Raw genomic sequence first — 24,052 nt, forward strand, 5'->3', positions numbered from 1 at the left:
GATGCATGGAGGTGAGCATTTTTTGGTTGTATCACGGCCTTGTACGGAGGCTCGAATACACAGGCAGAAGGTTGTAGACTAAGCAGCTCCGTCATGGGCACAACCCTCCCCTCCATCGAGAATATCTTCAAGAGGCTGTGCCTCAGAAAGGCGGTGTTCATTATTAAGGACTCTCAACATTCGGGGCATGCCTCAAGGAGGTTCGGGAGACTGAAGACCATCAGATTTCCGAACAGTCTATAAACCCATGAACACTACCTCGTTGCCTGACTTGCTGAGTTCTTCCAGCACTTCATGTGCGTTCCTACCTCGTTATTCCGTGTGTTTTTGGTTGCATTATTTATTTATTTATTTATTTACCCATTGGCGTCAGCGACCACACACGCCATCTAACATTGGCAGGGCAACTCAGCGGAGCGTCACGAGCGCGCCGGATGTTCTGCTTTCGTCACGACTCCCGGCGACGTCACAAGCGCAGGGCGGAATGAGGCACGAGCTGCCGGTTCGCTGGCTCCGGGTCCGGTGAGCGCCCCTCCCCCTCCCCTCCCCTCCGGCCGGGCTGTCGCCCCCGTCTCGCTGGCAGGCACATCGCAGCGGCTTACAGGATGCCGAAAAAGAAGACCGGGGCGCGAAAGAAGGCTGAAAGTCGCAAAGTACGCGAAAAGTTGATCCGGGCTGCCAAGGACAACGTGGATGTGGCGAAGCAGCCCTGCAACGCTTCCATGGTGAGCAAGCCCGGCGGCAGGTAGCCTGTCAGGCGGTGGCGAGCATGCAGTGGAGTTAGGCCCAAGAATTCGCTGACATTAGCTATTCACTCTGTTAATGTCAGACTCTCTCTTTCTAATGTCTGATTGTTTGGAAATGTGCACTCCCAGACTTAGATCCAGTGCTCCCATAAAATTGCTGTTTATCCAAAGATAAGCTATTAATTCCATTTCCGTTGTGTCTGTTGTACAATTGTTTCCACTAAGGTAACGCAGAAGTAGTGATAGTTATTCCTTGCAGTCAGCTAACTTGGCGTTTGAAGCAGTGAAAAGTGAATTACGTGAAATGGACCATTATAACAAGTGTTTGTGTATATTGCAATACATGACATGAAAGAGTCAGTTCCCCTGTTACACTGATGGTGTCCTGGAGCGTACGTAGTTTTAGGATTCCCTCGTGTTCCATTCTTCATGAGCTCAGACATCTGAAACCTCCCTAATCTTGTCCTAACTCGTGCAAAGCTGCATACATCCAACACCTGATTAATGCTCTTGTTTGGTAATGCCATTTAAAAAAAATACTCATTAGTCTTGGTGTCCAAATCCACCGTACTGTTTGAAAATGGGTGGGGGAAGGAAGAGCAAAAAACAACTGATGTAGAGATTTGAAATAAAAACAAATTGCAGAGCTTGACTTGCCGGGTATATCTTTCAGCTCTGCATTTTTCCTTTGCCTGTAATCTCACTCTCTATTCGCCCTATTTTGGATTCTGCTTTTCTCATCTGTTGCTCTCCCCTCTTCCACATTTACTGGACTGCTCCTCTGTAACTTTACTGCATGGCAGTCCTGACTTCAGCATGGCTGAGTGGAAGCAGCTCACCGTAAGCCGTTGAACTTTCTGAATTTAAGAACCCTTCCACACTCCCCTCCATCTGGCAGAGCTGGTTCCCTCCACAACCGCCTAGCAGAACTGATCCTCATCCACAATAATTTCTCTTTCGGCTCCTTCCGTTTCCTCCAAACTCAAGTGTAGCCATGGGCACCCACATGGGTCGCAGCTATGCCTGTCTTTTTGTTGGTTATGTGGAACTGTCCATGTTCCAAGCCTTCACTGGTAATGTTCCCCAACTCTTCCTGCAGTACATTGACAACTTTGCTGGTGCTGCTTCATGCACCAATGCTGAGCTCATGAATTTTTATCAACTTTGCCTCCAGCTTCCACCCTGCCCTTAAATGCATTTGGTCCTTTTCTAACATCTCTGTCTCCATCTCAGGAGACAAACAGTTTATCGCTTTTTTTTTTATATAAACCTATGGATTCTCACGGTGATCTTGACTATACCTCTTTCCACCCATCAGGAAGAAGGCACAGGAGCCTCAGGACTCACATTAACAGGTTCAGGAGCAGTTATTACCCCTCAGCCATCATCAGGCTTTTGAACCAGTGGGGTTAAATTCATTCATCTTCACTTACACCATCACTGAATGGTCCCCACACCTATCAATTCACATTCCAGGACTCTTATGTTCTCAATTTTTATTGCTTATTTGTTTATTATTTTTCTTTCTTTTGTATTTGCATAGTTTGATGTCTTGCACATTGGGTGCCGTCTTTCATTGATTCTGTTGTGGTTCTTGGATTAACTGAGTTTTTCCACAAAAAAGAATCTCAGAATTGTATGTATATGGTGACATATATGTACTTTGGTAGTAAATTTACATTGAATTTTCTTACCCTTTCTCCTGTGAAAATGCCATTCCCTTTTCTCTGTTCCTTCATTTCCACTGCATCTGTTCCCAGGATGAGCCTTTCCTTTCCAGGACATCATAGATATCCCCCTTCAAAGAACATCCTCAACCATTGATGCTACCCTCACCTGCATCTCCTCCATTCCTGATCATCTGTGCTCATCCCGTCGTCCCCTCACCTTAACATGGATAGAGTTCTTGTCTTCACCAACTACTCCTTGACCCTCTGTATCCAACACATCATTTTCTTCAATTTCTGCCATCTTTAACGACTGCTTACCATCAACACATCTTTACCCTTCCCACCCCCCCCCCCCCCCAAACTTGGGTTCAAGGAGCAGCACCTCATATTCTGTCTAGGTAGCCTTCAACTTGATGGCATGAACATTGATTTCACCAACTTCCAATATTCCCCCTCTTTAATTCCCTATTTTGGCCTCTTGCCTCTTCTCACCTGGCTATCACCTCACCCTGGTGCCCCTCAAGGAAGAAGTGGGAATTTTAGACCAAACTTGAATCAATGAAGGATGCTCAAGAGTTGTGGCAGGGCTTGAATACTATTACCTCTTATAAAGTTAAATCAAGCAACATTGGAGTCAGCAGGGCTTCGCTTCCAGATGAACTCAGTACTCACTTTGATTGTCAAATCAAGAAGGAACTCCCCATCCCCCAATGATCCTATGATTTCAGTCTCTGGAGTCAACATGTGAGCTGCCTTCAGGAGGATGAACCCACGAAAAGTATCTGGCCTGGACAGGGTACCTGGTCAAGTATTAAAGACATGTGCTGATCAGCTGGCTGGTGTGTTCACTGAAATCTTTAACCTCTCATGTTGGCAGTGTGTGGTACCCACAGGCCTTAATTATACTGGTGCTTAAAAAGAGCGCACTGACCTGCCTCAATGACTATTGTCCGGTAGCTCTTAATCCACAGTAACAAAGCGTTTTGAGAGGCTGGTGATGTAGCATGTCAAGTCCTGGCTGAGAAGTGACCTGATCTGCTCCAATTTGCCTGCAGAAGCAACAGGTCTAGAGCAGATGCTATCTCACTGGCTTTTCACTCAACCCTGGAACATCTGGATAGCAAGGATGCTTTTTATCAACTGTAGTTCATCATTCAATACCATCATCCCCTCAAAACTAATCAATAAACTCCAAGACACTGGCCTCAATACTTCCTTGTATAACTGGATTCTGGATTACCTCACTGTAAACCCCAGTTAGTTCAGATTGGCAACAATATCTCCTCCACAATCTCCATCAACACAGGTGCACCACAACACTGTGTGCTTAGCTTCCAACTCTACTTGCTTTACACTTATGAATATGTGGCTAAGCACAGCCTCAATGCCATATTCAAATTTGCTGATGACACCACTGTTGTAGTCTTAATCTATTGTTGCATGACTGTGGTCTCACCTTTAGTAGCAATAAAGAAGAAATGTTGATATAATAAAGAAAATAATGCTTGTGATTTTTTTGTGATATTATTGTTGACATTGGCATCATTGGTATTGCTGCTGTTTATTATCCATCCTGAGTTTTCCAGGTTTATTGAAAATGAGTCAGTTCCATTTAGTTAAGAGTGCTTTAAAAAGTTGCATTTATTCAATTTTTATATTGTGGTTCTGTTTTAGTTATACCCTGAAAATATTTTCTCCTTGTTTTCAACAGGAATGCGACAAGTGCCAAAGGTAAGTGAAGAGAGAATTAATGCTCAGTTTTTGCACTTATGAATCAGTGTGTTTTTTTAATTTAATTTCTGTAGTTTTAATCACTCAATAATTCCATCATGTTGCCCTGTTGTGTACACCCAGTGGCTATTTTATTAGGTATAGGAGTAGAACTTGGTGCAGACTTCACTTGCTGAATAAGATTCAATGTGGTGTACGCTCAGAGATGCCCTTCTGCCTGTCACTGTGGTAATGCCTGGCTATTTGAGTAGCTGTCATCTTTCTGTAAGCTTGAACCAGTCTGGCTATTCTTTGACCTCTCTCATTAGCAAGGTGTTTTTGGCCACAGAACTGCCACTCACTGGATGTTCTTCCAGTAAGATGGTGGCGTGCTCAGTCGCAACGGCCTCTCTGGGGCTTACCAAAGATGGTTTTGCCTTTTCTGAGCTTTTTTATGATGGCAAGACAATGCTGGACATTAAGAACTTCAAGTTCTACAGGTCTATCCCATCAGCAAGTTGCTCATAAGTGGAGGAGCTGAGCTGTGTGCTACGAAAAGCCATTGGAGTTGATGCGCGAAGGTGGGATAATTGCAAGTGATTGTCTTGGATGTTTTTCTTGTCATCACAAGACCCTGTTGCACATTGGTAACGTAATATTGCAAGCCTGGTTCACTGTTTTATTGGTGAGATGGACAGCGGGAGGAGCTACATGGCCTCAGTTGTAGCGAGGACTAAGCCTAGTGCCATGGGCTTGCCTGTTGCAGTCATCTGGTGGGGGTGGGGGGGGGGGTGGTGTGCAGTGGAGGCGAAGTGGCACAGGATCCATGTTGGATTGGAGTCTGGTCCCTCCTGTCATTACTGCCCTCCAGTGTTCGCTTGATGGAAATCGAGCTGGATTGTGTGTGTGCGTATTAGTGTGCCGAATGCTGATTGCTTGTTCTTGCCGACAGCACCCATACACCATCAATTTACAGGACATGTCACTTGGGGGCGAGCTGTTTTAAATTTGTATATGTATTTCTTGTGACTGTATGCTTACTGCAATCTTATCAGTGCTATGTGTGCCTTGTGTTTTCCACCTTGGCCACGAAGGAACACTGTTTCGTTTGGCTGTGTTCGTGTATGGTTGAATGATAATTTAAAAACACTAACTTGTTTTTTTGTTTTCACACCATTCTCTGTAAACTTTAGAGACTGTTGCGCATGAAAATCCCAGGACGTTAGCAGTTTCTGAGATACTCAAACCACCCCAATCTGGCACTAGCGTTCATTCCATGGTCAAAGTCACTTAAATACATTTCTTCTCCATTCGGATGTTTGGTCTGAACAACAATTGAACCTGTGGACCATGTCTGCATGTTTTTATGCATTGTTGCTACTACATGATTGGCTGATTAGGTGTTTGTATTAACAAGCAGGAGTACTAGGGAGCCTGGTAAAGTGGCCACTGAGTGTCTGCTACAGTGTTATACCATTAGACTTCCTCATTGAAATTTTAGCTTGCTATTAATGATTTTTCTTTGTACTTGTTAACTCCTAAACAAAGGATCCTACTAATTGTTCATGATTTGGATTTGTTGACAGTGTCCATATCATAGTGGAGTAGATGCATATCATTTAATGTTTCTGTGCCTAACTTTGCATTATTTCCCATGTTCATTTTCCTCCTTTGAACAAGACGGCAAAAGAACCGGGCTTTTTGTTACTTCTGTAATTCGGTGCAAAAGTTACCTATTTGTGCCCAGTGTGGTAAGTTGTAAACAGTGATTTATTGAATTATTTCATTTGTCTTAACATGCTTTCTACCTGTAATGTTTGGTAATAATTAAGAAGTTTATAGAGAGGCTGCTGCAAAAGAACATTTTTATTTGTGAATAAATCTCCATCAACACATCTGTTGGTGTAAAAGGAGTAACATAGTGCTGATGGCAAGAACTCTTGAAACTTATCTGTTCCAGCTTTGCTAGCATTACCTTATCCTAGGTGGGAGAACAGTATAGATTATCCTGTGCTAATATAGATTTATCAGGGTTTGCTGTCATTGGAATCCTGAGTGACCTTGTACAAATAGATTTCATTTAATATATTTCAAAATGTTTAACTTCTGGTGGGGAAAAAAACCTGCTTGTACTTTACGTACACATAATTTTATATACCTCTTTCAAATCTCCCCTCATTCTCCTATACTCCAGGGAATAAAGTCCTAACCTCTTTAGCTTTTCCATAGACCCCAGATACTCAAGCCCTGATAACATCCTTGTAAATTTTCCCTGCAGTCTTTCAATCTTAGTAATTTTCTGTCTTCTAGGAAGGTGACCAAAACTGCACACCATACACCAAATTGGACTTTACCAATGTCTTGTACAACTTCAGCATGACATCCCAAAGCCTGTACTCAATACTTGGATTTATGATGTCCTAGCTGCCAAAAGCTCTCTTTTTGACCATCTACCTGTGATTCCACTTTCAAGGAATCTTGGATCTGTATTCCCAGGTTCCTCTGTTTAATCAAGCTTCTCAGTGCCCTACCATTCACTGTGTAATATTTATCATGGTTTGTCCTCCCAGAAGGCCACGTCTCTCACTTGTCTGCATTAAATTCCATCTGCCATTTTCCCAACTGGTCCAGATCCCACTGCAAGTTTTGATGATTTTCCTTGCTGTCCACTACACCCCCTATCTTGGTGTCATCTGCAAATTTGCTGATCTAGTTTACCACATTTTCATCCAAATCATTGATATAGGTGACAAAAACAATGGACCCAGCACCAATCCCTACAGTACATCATTAGTCACAGGTCTCTAGTCATAGAGCAATCATCTACTGGAAGTCTTTTCCTGCGAAGCAAATGTCAAATCCAATTTAACCTCTTGACCAACCTTCATGTCAATGGCCTTGCTAAAGTCTGAGTAGACAATATCCACTGCCTTTCCTTTATCAACTTTCCTGGTAGTCTCCCTTAAGATTGGTCAGACACGACATATCACGCACAAAGCCTTATTGACTACCCCTATCCATATACTTGTATGTCTTGTTCCTTAGAATACCTTTCAATAGCTTGCTCACTACAGACATCAAGTTCAGCAGTTTATAACTCCCTGGCTTATTCTTAGGGCCTTCCTAAAATAATGGAACATTATCTCTCCTCCAATCCTCCAGCACCTTACTCAAGGCTAAGGATGTTTTAAATACCTCTACTAAGGCCCTTGCAACAACATTAGTAGCTAGAAGTGTTATGTTTTTAGAGTTCTTTCTGCATGTGCATTTAATGACTTGCAGTTGGTTAAAATAAATGACTCGTGTAACTTCAGTTGAACCAATGCCTTTCCTATTGATTATTGAACAAGTTCACCAAGTACCAGCTTTGTGAATCAGGATGAAATAATAGACACTGGAGAATTTGGAAAATAGGTTATTGCAGGACAGATCTTTCTTCAGTTGTGGATGCAGCGTAAGAGTTGGAAAATGTATGTGGTGGGAGTTGCAAAGATGTAGTTGGAAATGGGCATGTTTCTTTTCAGAATTAGGGGTTTGGTGACCTGCAGGAAAAGGCCATGAGTGGAGGAGTTGCTGGTGTTGGTTGTATGAATGAGTAGGAGTGAATGTGGAGGAGAAATTAGTTTCCATGAATGAGAATGTTAGACATTAGCCAAAAATGAAATCTGCAAAAAAAAACCAAGCAAACTTTAGAACAGACATAGCCAGGAATTAAAACTCAGCATAGAAAGGTTTCAAAATAAGACGAGAAGAAAAAAATAACAGCAGAGGTGAAAAGGAAATTAGCAGTGGAAAGACTTGAGTAATGTAGTGGAACTGGGGAAAAATAATTTTACAAATAGGACATTGGAGTGATGAAGAATGGGGCTTTTACTAAAAATAAGTTACAATAGTGTACTTAAATGTTTTGTATGTTGACAAATCTTTGTACAGAATTTGTATATTTATGATGGGAGCACATCTTGAATAAAAGGCCAACTCCAAATATTCAAATGTTTTGAGATAGATCACATTGACATTTTAAGTACTTCTGAGAATAAAAGAAAACCTAGATAGTCATATCATTCTTCCTTCCTTTAAATGTCATATTGTGAGGAACAGCTGTTTGAATACATAGCATTGCTTCCAAATGCTGACCAATGAAACAAGTATAACTGATAAAGTTTGGTTTGCAAGCTGTTGTCAGAAAGTTTATGAACACTGTAGAATTTTCTCTTTTTCTGCATAGCTATGACCAAAAATGTGGTCAGATCTTCGCACAAGTTCTAAAACTAGATAAAGAGAACCCAAAAGAACAATGAATTCATAATTATATCAAGACATTTTACAGGAGAATGTTGGGTAGCCATCACCTGAAGCTTAAAAGAAGTTGGATAATCAACAAGACAATGATCCAAAAGACAACAGTAAATCAACAGAATGGCACAAACAACATTCTACTTGTTCATTTAATTGAGAAAAATAATCCATTATTACATATATTTGTTGGAAAATGTATGTGAACTTTTGATTTCAGTAACTGGTGTGACCTCCTTGTACAGCAATAACTTCAACCAAATGTTTCCAGTAATTTGATCAGTTCTGCATATCAGCTTGGAGGAATTTTAGGCCAATCCTCTTTACTAAATGGTTTCAACTCTCGGATGTTGGTGGGCTTCCTTGCATGAACTGCTTGCCTCCAGTTCAAAAATGTGTATTTTCTTTTGAAACCACTCTGTTGATTTACTCTTGTCTTTTGGATCATTGTCTTGTTGATTATCCAACTTCTCTTAAGCTTCAAGTGACGGACTGCCACCCAACATTCTGTAAAATGTCTTGATACAATTATGAATTCATTGTTCCCTCAATGACTACAAGTTGTCCAGGCCCTGAGGCAGCAAAGCAGCCTCAAACCATGATGCTCCACAGTCGGGATCAGGTTTTGGTGTTGGTGTGCAGTGCCCTTTTTCCTCCAAACATAACGATATGCATTTCTGCCAAAAAAAGTTCAACTTTTGTCTCACCTGTCCATAGAACATTTTCCCAAAAGCATTGTAGAACACCCAGGTGGTCTTTTGCAAACTTGAGACATACAGGAGTGTTTTTGTCTTTTGTTTTTGGAGAGCATTGGTTTCCTCCATGATGTCCTTCCATGAACACCATTCTGGTTCAGTGTTTTTCTTTATAGTGGACACAATGAACAGAGACTAGCAAGTTCTAGAGATTTCTGCAGGTCTTTTGCTGTTACCCTTGGGTTATTTTTCACCACCTTCAGCATTGTACGTTGTGCTCTTAGCATGATCTTTGCAGGATGCCTACTCTTAGGGAGAGTAGCAAAAGTACTGAGTTTCTTGTATTTGTAGACATTTTCCCTTACTGTGGACTGATGAACACTCAGGTCTTTAGAAATGTCTTTTTAGTCTTTTACAGCTTTATGCAACTCTACAATTCTTCTAAGGTCCTCTGAAAGTTGTTTTGTTCGAGGCATGGTGCACATGAACAGATCTTTCTTGAGAAAGGGAGGTTCTACTTTGTGTGTCTTTTTTTGTAGGGTAGGGCACATCTACAGCCCATTCCTCCAAGTTCATCTCATTGATTGGAACACCTGACTCCAAATCGCTTTGTAGAATGCATTACCCCAGAAGTTTGCATACTTTGCCCAACAAATATGTGTAATATTGGGTCATATTTCTCAATTAATAAATGAAAAAGTATAATGTTTTTGTTTATTTAATTGGGTTCTCTTTATCTAGTTTTAGGACTTGTGTGAAGATCTGATCACAGTTTGGGTCATATTTATGCAGAAATAAAGAAAATTCTACAGGGTTCACAAACTTTCTAGCACTACTGTAGTTCATAAATTCTTGTGGAGACAGCACCACCATTACCTATTGTATCCTCTTAAAGTGTGTTACATTATTGTAATACAGCTCTCTTAATTCCAATGCCTTCAACTTGGTCTTTGGTTTCACAGTTTCCAAAGCAAGTCTCTTTAGTGGTATCGTGCTTTGAACTTTTAGACTGCTCCCTTTACAGATTGTAGAATTTATTAATGCAGTTATCCTTGTAATTTCAAAACCAATTGCTGCTTGTAACTTTGGAAGTAGTTTGGAAACTTTTTTTTGTTTATATTAATATATTTCTAAAATCCAAAGTTAAGTTTTTTTTATCATAAACACAAGTACATCTATGCACAGGTGCAAAGAATAATTTACTTTCAGTAGCATCATATGAGTAACATTGTCCAAAAGAACATAAATTACCCTCTTGACAGTGGCTACCACTTCCCAACAGTTGTTATTCTGAATATTGGGGATACAGAAAGAGCCTGGTATTGGCAGGGCTCTACTATGGGAGGTGTTGCTATCCTAATGTGACAGGTTTATCAGAATTTAGCATGGGCCAGGTGCCCTTCTATTAACACACTTGTGAGAAAGATCTATGGATTTGTTGTCTGATGTAAATAGCTCATGCACTGGAGGTGATTCATCCCCACATTACTTGGTTCTTTTAACTGACTGACAGCAGTCACACATAACGCAGTGATGAACATAAAATATTGCAGATGCAGGAGATATGAGGGTTAAACAAAACCAGTTAAGATTTTCAGCAGGTCATTACAGAAAACAGATGAGTTTGTGCCTACAGTACAAATTTAATATATTGTAAGTGTATTTATCTTCTTCATACAATGTGTCTCCTTTATAATTTGCATCTTTCTGTGCACTCTAGGTAAAACAAAATGTATGTTGAAAAGTTCAGACTGTGTTGTTAAACATCCTGGTGTCTACAGTACGGGGCTTGCCATGGTGGTGAGTATATACGTGGCTTTTCTCCGGGTTATTTGGAAGAATTCTATTTCAGAATATGCTATACCCAGGATTTTTCTCAAATGTGCTCTGCATCTATTTTAATTGTATTCATTTTTATTCATTAAATGTAATAGTCTCTATGCTTAACATCACTTGTGTTGCTGAATTAAAGGAGCTCACAAGCTGTAAGTCTGAGAATGAACAAGCTTTTTCTCTTGTGTTATCAATTTGAGTGGTGAATGTAAAACTTCAACAGTTGCCAGTAGAAATTTGGTGCTGTAATAAATCTTTAAGTTGATTTAATATGATACAACAAGATACATGAAATGGAATATGTGATAACAGGTATTGCATTTCCTCTCTCCCCCCCCCCCCCCCCCCCAACCCCCGCAGGGAGCAGTTTGTGATTTTTGTGAGGCCTGGGTGTGTCATGGCAGGAAATGTCTGAGCACACATGCTTGTATCTGCCCACTTACTGATGTTGAATGTATCGAGTGTGAGAGAGGTGTATGGGATCATGGTAAGGATCACCTCCTTTTGCCTCTTTGGAGAAATATTAAAACTTTTACTAGGCAATCATATGTCATTTTTATTCACAAATGTTGCTTGATTAATTGTAGCATTTTCTATTTTTATTTGAACATTTGCAGTTTATTTTTCCATACCAATTCCTATTCCTTTTTTTCCTATTCTTAGACCTAATGTTATTGATGGTACACTTAAATGACTACATAATTATTTTATTTATTGAGTATGGACTGGCTTAATGGCAACTGAGATGAGATGTAAATTATTTCCCATAATCTTTTATCTATGTCATTTGCTAAAGTTGAAGGTTATAAAAATAGCATTAAAATTAGCTGGAAACAAAATTACTGCTTTTATTGGTATATTGAGTATTTTTTGGCGTGACATTCATTGAGATGAACATTCTACTGACCAAATAGTTACTGCAGCCTTTCTCAACCTTTTTGCCCTGGAGGAATCCTTGAAATAATTTTCAGATCTCAGGGAGCCCTGAATTAAAAAAATTATTATATATACAGCTCACAGTACATTAGTGTAATCATTAAGTTGTAGATAAAATAATCCAAAAATAATTGTTAATGCTCTTTTAAGTAGAGAATGAATTTTTAGCCAACCTTTCCTGAAAAAAAAAGTTAAGCTTAGCTTACCTTTCTTGAAACTAATCTATCTTTCCCTTTCATAAATTTTAAGAACTGATAAGGCAAACATAATAAACTTCTGTTAAATAACTGGCTTAAGCTAAAATGGGATTTAATTTTTCTAGAAGTATGCTCAGTAGATTTAATTTAAATAAAGGTTGTAAATTCATTTTAATGCTATTTACAACATGACAATTTATGGATAATATTGAATAGTAAAATTACTGAAAACAATAAGCCAGAACAATATGAATAAAAATATAGCCTAAGACACAATTTTATACAAGGTTTTGGGGGAAAAAAACCATTTTCTTACTAAGTGACATGATCAGGCTCAAGTATAGGCCTAGCATCTGAAACCTGTGGTTGTTGTTTGCCGCAGACTAGGCACAATGGAATAGAGCAACTTGGATCACCAGTTCCTATAAAACCCAATGATTAGAAGCTTTCATTGTAAAGATGGACTGCTTGTCTGTTGTTACACTAGGGTACTGAAATGACTCAAAGATTGTAATTTTTCACCAGTAACTTTATCAGAATTGTCCATAGGCCCAGACCTGGAATCCTCCTCTTCAAAAATCATCACACTGGACCGTCTATAGAATGAAAACTACCCTCCAATTTCCAATTACACCAGTAGAGTTTGTTCGCTCCTTAAGTTATTTGGCAGCATGCAAGGGGAAGTTGGGAGAGGTAATTTGGGAGGGAGAGACTGATGATCCTGCCCAAGTTGGGCGAGTCCCTTCAATGCTCAAAATGTGCACTTAATGCTCCTCATTAGCCTGCTGCCTTCCCCTCCATGCAATACAGCACTCACCAATTATCAATCATCTCCCCATCTCACGTCAAAAACTGAGAATGCATTCATCCAAATAAACAGTCCTACTGCGCACTGCCTTACTGGATTGAGAGACCGCTAATGAGATTGCTAACGGCTTCTTGTTCACTGCCCACCACTGTGAGTGCTAGCTTTGTGCGTTGCACAAAATTCAATACATGAAGTGTATGTTTTTTTAAAATCACAATCTCTCACAGAGCCCCTAGTGACCTCTCGCGGAACCCCGGTTGAGAAACCCTGAGCTAACGGAAAGGGGAGGGGAAGGCTCCAGCACTATTCACAGTATCAGCAATCACAGGGTCCAGCATGTAAAAGACAAGGCTGAGGAATTCACAACCATCTTCAGGTGAAAGCGAGTGCAGATAATCCATCTAAATTTCCAGCCAAGATTCCCACCATTACTGAAGCCAATCTTCTGTCAATTCAGTTATCCATAATACCAAGAAATGATTAAGAGCACTGCATGCAGACAACATGCTGGTTATGGTACTGAAGATCTGCAATCCAAGACTAGCTAAGCTGTTCCAGTACAGTTACAACACTGGCACATACAGGACTGGAAAATGGCTTGGATATTCCCATTGACAAAAAACAGGACAATTTCAAAACTGCTGATTTAATGCAAAATTAGTCTATCTCAATCATCAAAGCAATGGAAGATGTCATTGACTGGTACTATCAAATGGCGTCACTCAGTTTGTCTTCCCAGGATCACTTGTTCTAGACTTTGTCACAGACTTGGACCAATTAGCTGAATTTTAGATGGAAGCTGAACATGGCCTGTCTGTGGTATCAAGCCAGCAATTTGACTGGATGTGGTATCAAGGAGTCCTTGTGAAACAAAAGGGTGGGTAGTATGGGGGGGAAAAGTGCTTGGACTCCTACTGTGCTCAGAGGGAGGTGATTTATAGTTGCTTTAAGTCAATCATCCCTGCTTTTTGGGTATTATTGCAGCAAATTCTTAGTGGAGCTGTCTCAGCTGCTTCGTTTATAATCATTCTTCCATTTTGGTGATGTTCAATTCTACCTGCAGCTCTTCAGCAAATGAAGTAGTACGTGCCTGAATGCATTAAGAAGTGACAGCATTAGAGCTTGGGCTGATGTATGACAATCAACTTTCTTGCCACAGAAGTGCGCACAAATGCAGTTTACAACAAGAGAAAGACCCGTGACATTCAACAGAATATTGTTGCTCAGTTGTCCACTATCAAGATATTAGAAGTTGCTATTGAACACCACTCCATAGGATATAGCCATATTAATATCCTACCAGCTACCAGAGTAGGTCAGAGGCTGGCTATCCTGTGGCCCCGGCTCATCTCCTGACATCCCAAAACCTTTCCATCATCTCTAAGCCACAAATCAGGAGCATGATAGAATAATCTCCATTTGCCTGGATGATTACAGCACTAGAGGTACAGTGGAATTGGGATCAGTGGGACCAGTACACTTTGGCCCAATTAAGCGGTTGCCCCAACAAAGTTTCATAGAAATAGTTTAAAAGATATTTTTTTAAAAAACTAATTTTAACTGAGTAACAAGTTATGCTGTATGAAATACAGAACAAATTAGAACACATCAATACTACTACAGTACTAGAAAACTATTGGTTACTAATTGTTATTGACAGGAATTCATACAGTGTATGCTGCTGGATTCTTTTGACTGTAAATGAACAAAAATTAGCACAGACACCTAGTTTAGATAATGGACTGCCTTAGTACAATGCTGTGGGCACTTGAACCCTCCAAATCTTCATTTTCATTGGTGATTGTCAATACCTTCAAATTCTTTGTTGTTCCAAATTTGTTAAAGTAGTGGAATTATTTCATTTTCATTCCTGGCTGTTTCTGGCATCTCCAAGTCTGAATGCTTGAAACCACAGTGGGCAAAACAGTTCTGAATTGTCTTGCTGCTTATTTCTTACTAACCTTCATTGACAAAAATGCTGCTTTTTAAACACAAGTACATGCAACTGACTCTTTAAAAAATTGTTTGCTCTTAGCACAGTGTAGTGAACATGTTTGACACTAGTTATAAACTGTTTGGCAACAGACAGCTGTCTCAATTAAGTGGCATAATACCCCAAATAAGTGGCTGCCATGATATAACTGATGCCTAATTAACTGAATCCACTGTATTCTAATAGCTCAAAACTTTCCAGGATAAAGCAACCATCGATTGCCTGACAGTTGCATTCTCTCCATAATCAGTGAACTGTTCACTTATCAGTTCCTATGACTATCTTCAAAATATATTTTTTCACCTAAGCACCTTCAGCTGTATCTCCCAAACTATGACATCTACCACCAAGAAGGGCTTTAGGTACATGGGAAAGCAATCACCCTTCTAAATCACATAGAATTCTGACTTGAAAATATATCACTGGTACTTTCTTACTTCTGTGTTTGAATCCTTCAGCTCCCTGCTCATCAGGACTGCCCAAGAGTGATGCGGTAAATGCTGGCCTCACCGGATTTGGCAGAAACCCAAAAAATATTAACAAATAAATGACATGCTACCAGAACTCTCCATTCTTCACAGCTATTTGGAACCAGTTCTTGCAGGGCTTCTATTGGCAAAGTTACCAATCGGGAATCCAGTTCTTGCCTATCTGGTGGATCTGTACCAGGTTACTCAGTGGGAGACTTTCTTGCCTGGGGCTGGTCTTGTTGAGTTTCTGCCCAGGGTGATGAATGTGGGGAACTTGATGATTGGAATGCCAAGAGTATGTAGTCAGATTCTCTCTTGGAATCTACTCAGAATGGCCTCCTCAATGACTTGATAATGCAATGAAAGGGGAAATATAAAAACACTTTTTTTCTTTTTTCTTTTCTTTCTTTTCAAATCTTTTTATTAGTTTTTAAAAAAAAAACAGAAGAAAAATATTGTTACAAGACATTTGAGAGTACATAATAGATTGATAAACATTCAAATATATATTGATCCATACATAGAATCTCTCAAACTCATATAATAATATAAATGATTAAGAGAAACCCCCCCCAAAACAAAAAAAAACAACAACTAAATAGAAAAAAAAACTAACCAACATGGGCAATCGCATAATGTTATATATATACAGTAGTGCCTATGACTCCCAACCTCCATCCACACCATTCAGGATAGTGACAATAAGGTTCAGGATCAGACCGTTTAATTCATATGAAAATGCTGAATAAATGGTCTCCAAGTTTCCTCAAATTTAACTGAAGGATCGAAAACCACACTTCTAATTTTTTCTAAACTTAAACAGGAAATAGTTTGGGAAAACCACTGAAATACTGTTGGAGGATTGGCTTCTTTCCAATTCAGTAAAATGGATCTTCTAGCCATTAGTGTAATAAATGCAATCATTCGTTGGAATGAAGCGGATAAACACTTATTATCTATCATTGGTAGGCCAAAAATTGCAGTAAAAGGGTGTGGTTGGAGATTAATATTTAAAACTCTTGAAATAATATTAAAAATATCTTTCCAGTAGTTATGTAAGCAAGGACAGGACCAAAACATATGAGTCAACGAAGCTATATCAGAATGACATCTATCACAGGTTGGATTAACATACGAGTAAAATCGAGCAAGTTTATCTTTAGACATATGAGCTCTGTGTACGACCTTAAATTGTATTAGAGTATGTTTAGCACATATAGAGGATGAGTTTACCAATAATAAAATTTTTTCCCATTGCTCAGTAGAAATAGGGCAATGCAGTTCTTCCTGCCATTCCTTCTTAATTTTTTCAGATATATCTGGTTGTAGATTCATAATCATATTATAAATGATAGCAACAAGACCCTTTTGACAAGGATTAAGAGCTAAAATTCTTTCTGTAATGTCCAATGGACATTCTTTCGAAAAAGACTTTAGTTCATTATATAAAAAATTTCTAACTTGTAGATATCTAAAAAAATGGGTTTTAGATAAATTATATTTATTAGATAATTGTTCGAAGGACATAATGTTATCATCCAAAAACAGATCACGAAAACATGTTATACCTTTTGTTTTCCATAAATAAAAGGCTTGATCTATGGAAGATGGTCGAAAAAAGTAATTAGCTGTTATAGGACTTGACAGTATAAACTTATTCAAACCAAAAAATTTACGAAATTGAAACCAGATTCGTAATGTATACTTGACTATAGGATTAGTTATCTGTTTATTCATTTTAAATAACGAAAAGGGAAGTGAAGATCCTAAGATTGAAATCAATGAGAAATCTTGCACAGATTTACATTCCAAATTTACCCATTGTGGGCCAGCAACTGTAGTCGATTCTTGTGTCCAAAATATCAAATACCGTATATTAACTGCCCAATAGTAAAATCTTAAGTTTGGTAGAGCCAAACCGCCCTCCTTCTTAGGCTTCTGTAAATATTTTTTAGCTAACCTAGGATTTTTGTTCTGCCACAAATACGACGATATTTTAGAATCAACTGTATCAAAAAAAGATTTAGGAATAAAAATTGGTAATGCTTGAAATAGGTATAAAAATTTAGGTAGTATCATCATCTTAATGGCATTAATTCTACCTACCAAAGACATAGATAGTGGGGACCACCTATTAGCAAGTTGCTTAATTTGATCTATTAAAGGCAAAAAATTAGTTTTAAATAAATCTTTATGTTTTTTAGTAATTTTAATACCTAAATAAGTAAAATAGTCTGTAACAATTCTATATGGTACCCGATTATAAATTGGAGTATGCATATTTAATGGAAAAAGTTCACTCTTATTAAAATTCAATTTATACCCAGAGAAGTTACTAAATTGAGCAAGCAAAGAAGAAATAGCAGGAATAGATCTTTCAGGATCAGATATATATAATAACAAATCATCTGCATATAATGATACCTTATACATCGTCTCCCCGCGGGTAATACCTAAAATATTGGGTGATTCACGAATAGCTATAGCCAAAGGTTCCAAGGCAATGTCAAATAATAAAGGGCTTAAAGGACAACCTTGCCTTGTACCCCGAAATAGTTGAAAAAAAGGGGATCTTTGATTATTAGTGAAAACCGAAGCTAAAGGTTTCTGATATATTAATTTAATCCATGATATAAATTTTGAACTAAAATTAAAATGTTGCAAAGTATTAAATAAATATGACCATTCGACTCTATCAAATGCTTTTTCGGCATCTAAGGAGATGACACATTCTGGGATTTTAGATGAAGAAGTATAAGCAATATTAATTAATTTTCTAATATTAAAAGATGAATAACGATTTTTAATAAATCCAGTCTGATCCTCAGAAATAATCCGAGGCAATATATTTTCTAATCTAACAGCCAAGATTTTACTAAAAATCTTAAAAGTCCATATTCAGCAAAGATATAGGCCGATAAGATGCACATTCAGTGGGATCTTTATCTTTTTTAAGAATTAAAGAAATAGAAGCTTCATAAAAAGATTGTGGTAGTTTACCTATACTTAATGCATCTTTAAAAATTTTACAAAGCCAAGGAGAAAGTATAGAAGAAAAGGATTTAAAAAATTCTGCAGAAAAACCATCTGGGCCCGAAGCTTTACCCGAGTTCATTAAGAAAATGGCCTTTTCTATTTCAGACTCCGTAATAGGTGTATCCAAAAATACACTATCCTCAGCAGTTACTTTTGGAATATTCAATTTCCTTAAAAATTCACTCATTATAGAAGAGTCTTTAGTACATTCTGATTGATATAAAGAATTATAAAAATCTTGAAAGGCTGTATTTATCTCTTTGTGATCAATCGTCAGAGTACCATCTTGTTTACGAATCTTAGTAATTTGTCGCTTATCTGAAACAATTTTCAATTGGTTAGCTAGTAATTTACCAGACTTATCTCCATATGTATAAAATTGAGCTTTCGATTTAATTAACTGACTTTCAATCGAAGAGGTTAACAATAAACTATGCTCCATTTGAAGTTCCACCCTTTCTTTATAAAGTTCTTTACTAGGGGTCAATGCATAAATCTTATCAATTGCCTTAATTTTATCAACTAATGTTGATATTTTAGAGTTAGTTCGTTTCCTAACTCCGGCAGAATATGAAATAATCTGTCCACGAATATATGCCTTAAAAGTATCCCAGAGAGTTCCACTAGAGATGTCTGCTGTGGAATTTATTGAGAAAAACAAATCAATTTGCTGTTTAATAAAGTTAATAAAGTCAGAGTCCTGCAGTAAAACAGAATTAAACCTCCAACTTTTAGTACTAATATGTGAATCCGTCACCTTAATAGATAACTTCAAAGGTGCATGATCAGATATAACAATAGAGTCGTATTTGCAATCCATGACATCTGTAAGGAAGTGCTGATCAATGAAAAAGTAGTCAATCCTTGAGTAATTATGATGCACATGGGAAAAGTATGAGAACTCTTTATCATTAGGGTGTAGAAAACGCCAGATTTCACAGATAGCTGAATCAATCATAAAAGAATTAATAAGAGAAGCCGATTTGTTCGGAAAAGTTTGAATGGGTTTGGATCTATCCATCAAAGGGTTTAAACAACAATTAAAATCCCCGCCCATTATCAATCTGTATTGATTCAAATTAGGAAAGGATGTAAATAAACATTTAAAAAATTCAGGACAGTCAGTATTTGGAGCATAAACATTAACTAAAACAACTTTTTGATTAAAAAGCAACCCAGTAATAAGCAAAAATCTACCTTGCGGGTCTGAAATTGTTTCATAATGTATAAAAGCAGTTGATGAGTCTATAAAAATAGAAACACCTCTCACTTTGGCTTGCGAATTTGAGTGATACTGTTGGCCCTTCCAAAACCTAAACAACCTCTGACTATCCACCTTCCTAACATGAGTCTCTTGTACAAAAATAACATTCGCATTCATTCTATGGAATACTTTGAATACTTTTTTCCGTTTAATCGGATGATTTAAACCATTAGTATTCCAAGAAACAAAGTTAATAGTCTTATCCATATTGACAATACATATTACAGTTAACATATAGGTTTAAAAGAAAAGTGAACTCATGAACTCGGAAGGGGGAAGTAAGTTCAAAGGGAAGCCGGAAGTCACAGCACCGCAGCCATTTTAGTAGTTTCATATAAGCCCATGAAGTAAAACTAAGCAAAAAGCAAGCAGAAAAAAGAAAAAAAAGAAAAATCTCCCTCCCACCACCCTCAAAACCCCAGGAAAAAAGCCAAACAGAGGCAAGCGAGCGATCTAATACTAAAATTACCCCCTTGTCTCAAGACGGCAACTCAGACGTAACAAAGTTAAAAAAAATACAAACAACCCACATTATAAAAAAGGGTTGATATAGGAAAAATTAAAATATAAAATTAGTGTTATAAATGTATATTATCAAAAGGGTTAAAAAAATTAAAACAATAAATGAAGGTTTAACACTTTCGAACAGATCAAAACAGTTATGACGCTACAGACACTGGAGTCTGTCGGGAAGAAGAAACGCCATTTTATTCTTCCAAATCTTAATATTCAAATGCTAAAAATGTAAAAAAAGAGCGTATATCGATTTAAAAAAAAGAAAAAAAAAATAACCCTAATAGGTCATCTTCAACATTAATCGGTTAGTAATATATAAAAATATGAAATCGGAATAAACCCGGTAGAAAAAAGAGAGCTTTAATCGTATATAAGAAATACATATGAACCGTATCAAAAAAGAACCCAAACGTCAATCTATAACAGATCCAAATCTATAGGCTAGATTACATTGATCAGCCCGATCAAATGTCATTGTTCCAGGAAACCTTGAGCATCCGCTGGCGATTTAAACAGCCGAAAAGATCCATCTTGAAGGGTGACTCTCAGGTGTGCTGGAAACAGCAACGCTTGCTTGTAGCCTTTCTGGTGAAAATTCGACATAACCGATCTGAAAGCCAGCCTAGCCCGTAGTACTTCGGGGCTATAGTCCTCCAGAATGCGAAAATTAAAATTTTGATAGGTTATCATACCTTTTTTACGAGCCGCACGAATCAGTCGTTCTTTGATGTGAGGATAATGGATCCTGAGAATTATGTGCCGTGGTTTCAGACTTGAATCTGCCCGATATCTAGAGACTCTGTGAGCCCGATCGATTAATGGGGGGTTATCCAGGACTTCTTCGCCCAGGACATCCACTAGAAATTTGGAGAAGAAAACGGTCAGATCACCGCTTTCAAATTTTTCCGGGATTCCAATTAACCGAAGATTTTGTCTTCGAGAACGATTTTCCAAATCAGTAATTTTAGCTTTATAGCGATCCATCTGTTGGATCGTCGAAGTTTGCTCTTCTTGCATTTTTTCGATTATACGATCCTTCTTACGAGCAGCTTCTTCAAGAACCAAAATGCTTGCTTGTTGTTCATTTGATTCCCGTGAAAGGGTCAGGAACTTTTCTTCGAGTGATCTCAAACGATTGTCATACTGTGCAAATCTTCCAAGTAATTTTTTCTCCAATTCATCAAATCTAGCGTCTATAAACTTCACAACAACTTCTAAAGTTAACGGTTCTTTCGTCTGTTTCGGTTCTTTTGCTCTAGACATTTCAGCGGGTTGAGAGTAATTCAAATAGTTTTTAAAAAAATTCTATATGTTTAGACCCCTTTAAAATAAGTTTAAGGGGTGTTTGTAGGTTAAAAAAAAATGTAAAAGGTTTGGAGCAAAGCCTAGATGCGGTTTACTCCATGAGTGCCATCTTGAGACTCCATAAAAACACTTTTTAAATTGTTTTCATTGCATATGTGCAAGAATAGCATAATCAAATCTGCTTATGTGTTGTCTGTAACACGAAAGTATTTAGGCATATTAGTTGTAGCAAACTAGATGCCATATAAATATCACTGGACAACAAAGATTTTGCTTCATGAATAGGTTTGGATGTAACTTATGGAAAATCACTATGAAATTCCCTTAATATGTGCAATTTTTCTGGATTTGCCTAGATTTATTATTTCATTTCATAATTAAAGTCAATTAAAATGTTGAGCCACTGTAAGCTGAATAGTTTTCCATCTTGTCCAGGCATATTTTGGGTTGCCAGTGTGACCCACAACAATGTTATCTCTTTATTGATTCTTCAGTGTTAAGCCTGAAAGCTGTGCTGTTACACAATGGCAATGTCCACCCTTCAATACCAATCAGTTATGTGATACACATAAAAGAAAACTACTGAAATTTGGAAGTCTTGTTGAAAGACGTACAGTACAGCAACACAACTGGAATATCTGGTGATCTAACAGAAATAGTGCTGTTACTAGGAATGCAGCTTGGACACACCAAGTACAGTTGTTTCATTTGCGAATGAGATGGCTGTGCTAAAGAATCTCACTAAAAAGGATTGGCCACTCCGCAAATAGTTAGCTCCAGGGCAGGAAAGTGTGGCACATAAGCCACTTGTAGATCAAAGATATTTCTGCCACCTCATATAAAAGTTTGGCTTATGAAAAATTTTGTGAAAGCGATGAACAAGGACAGTGAAAGATTTTGATATTTGATATTTTCCAGAATAACTGGTGCCAAGATTAAGGAAGGCATTTTTGTTGGTCCACAAATCAAGTAGGTCATTAGTGACAGGCAATTCGGAGAACTTCTAGTTGGATTGGAGAAAATCACATGGAAGACATTCAAGGATGTTGTTGAAAATTTTCTTGGCAATTACAAAGCACCAAGCTACGTGTAGTTGGTTGACAATATTCTTCAAGCATACAAAACCATGAAGTGCAACATGTTACTAAAGATTCGTTTTCTGCATTCCCATTTAGACTTCTTCCCTGCAAATCTTCGCACTGTCAATGACGATTAACCCATAGTGCCTCTCATTGGCTCTATTAGTAAATTCCATCAGTGTGGATAGCAACATTCTGTAATTGGAGACCAGCATTACAACATGAAATGCACGTGGTAAAATAGTAGATTAATATTAAGTTTATTTATTGAGATAGTGTGGAATAAGCCTTTCTGGCCCTTTGAGCCATGCCAGCCAACAAACCCCCCCCCCCCCCCAAATTAACCCTAGCTTAATCATGGGACAATTTACAGTGACCAAATAACCTACCAACAGGTATGTCATTGGACTCTGAGAGGAAACAGGAGCACCTAGAGGAAACCCACGTGATCACGGGGAGAATGTACAAACTCCTTTCAAACAGCAGTGAACCAATGGATGTAATTATTTCTGAACTTGATTTATGATGTGTCAAGTAGATTGTTTCCATATTCCATTAGTTAATTGGTTTGAAATATTGAACATAATTTACCATATATTAACCAATAATCCATGTCTGACTTGTCACTTTAGACTTTAAATTGTTGGCTGGCATCCATTTAATCATTGTAATAAAATACAAGGGGTGATTGATAAGGAGTCAATTTTAGAAAACCTAGCACATTTATTTTTCAGCATTGTCCCCTCCTACATTTACACACTTAGTCCAGCAGTCGTGGAGCATACGGATCTTGGACCTCCAGAAAGTGTCCACAGCAGGGGTGATTGATAAGTTCATGGCCTAAGGTAGAAGGAGTTGAGTTATACAGCTCTTGTTACATGCACATGCAGGGCAACTTTCTGAGTGAGTAAGCAGAAAGTTTGAAGTTAATAACATCTCCTTCTACCTCAGGCCAGGAACTTATCAATCACCACTGTGGACACTTTCTAGAGGTCCAAGTTCCGTATGAAGGAGGGGACTATGTTGATAAATAAATGTGCTAGGTTTTCTAAAATTGACTCCTTCTACCTTAGGCCACAAACTTATCAATCACCCCTTGTAGATGGCTCAATTCCGTGTAATAAATGTATTATATTTTAATGCTGAAGATGTCATATCCTGCTCCGTCTGTGATTTTTTTTAATTGCAAAATCTACGGACAGATTAAGTGAATGGAAAGCTCATGATAACCCATGAATTTTTTTTAAACTTGGGTTTTCCAGGTCCTAGCCTGGATTATTTAAATTTCTGTTGCACCAGCTTCTATCTGATGTAAAGTTGAATTTTTGGTAGCTTGGCTTTCACAAGAGATTTTCTAAACTTCTCAGATCATAATTCACATCTTTTATTACAGGGGGGAGAATATTCCGGTGCTCCTTCTGTAACAACTTCCTCTGTGAAGATGATCAATTTGAGCATCAAGCCAGCTGTCAAGTTCTGGACTCTGAAACCTATAAGT

At 38.1% G+C, this 24,052-nt stretch overlaps 1 protein-coding gene across 1 annotated transcript in view; it reads left to right on the top strand.

Moving 5' to 3' along the window:
• The first annotated feature begins 464 nt into the window (after positions 1–464).
• Positions 465–24,052, top strand: part of znf330 (zinc finger protein 330) — a 29,359-nt gene continuing 5,771 nt past the window's right edge. The window contains exons 1-6 of the mRNA XM_073042751.1: positions 465–725; positions 4,128–4,147; positions 5,807–5,877; positions 10,838–10,917; positions 11,311–11,437; positions 23,948–24,052. Of these exons, the coding sequence (XP_072898852.1) occupies positions 606–725; positions 4,128–4,147; positions 5,807–5,877; positions 10,838–10,917; positions 11,311–11,437; positions 23,948–24,052 (523 nt within the window). The 5' untranslated portion in view covers positions 465–605. The remainder of the gene's footprint in view (positions 726–4,127; positions 4,148–5,806; positions 5,878–10,837; positions 10,918–11,310; positions 11,438–23,947) is intronic.

Source organism: Hemitrygon akajei, chromosome 4 (assembly GCF_048418815.1).
Source record: "Hemitrygon akajei chromosome 4, sHemAka1.3, whole genome shotgun sequence".
Classification (NCBI taxonomy): Eukaryota; Metazoa; Chordata; class Chondrichthyes; order Myliobatiformes; family Dasyatidae; genus Hemitrygon; species Hemitrygon akajei.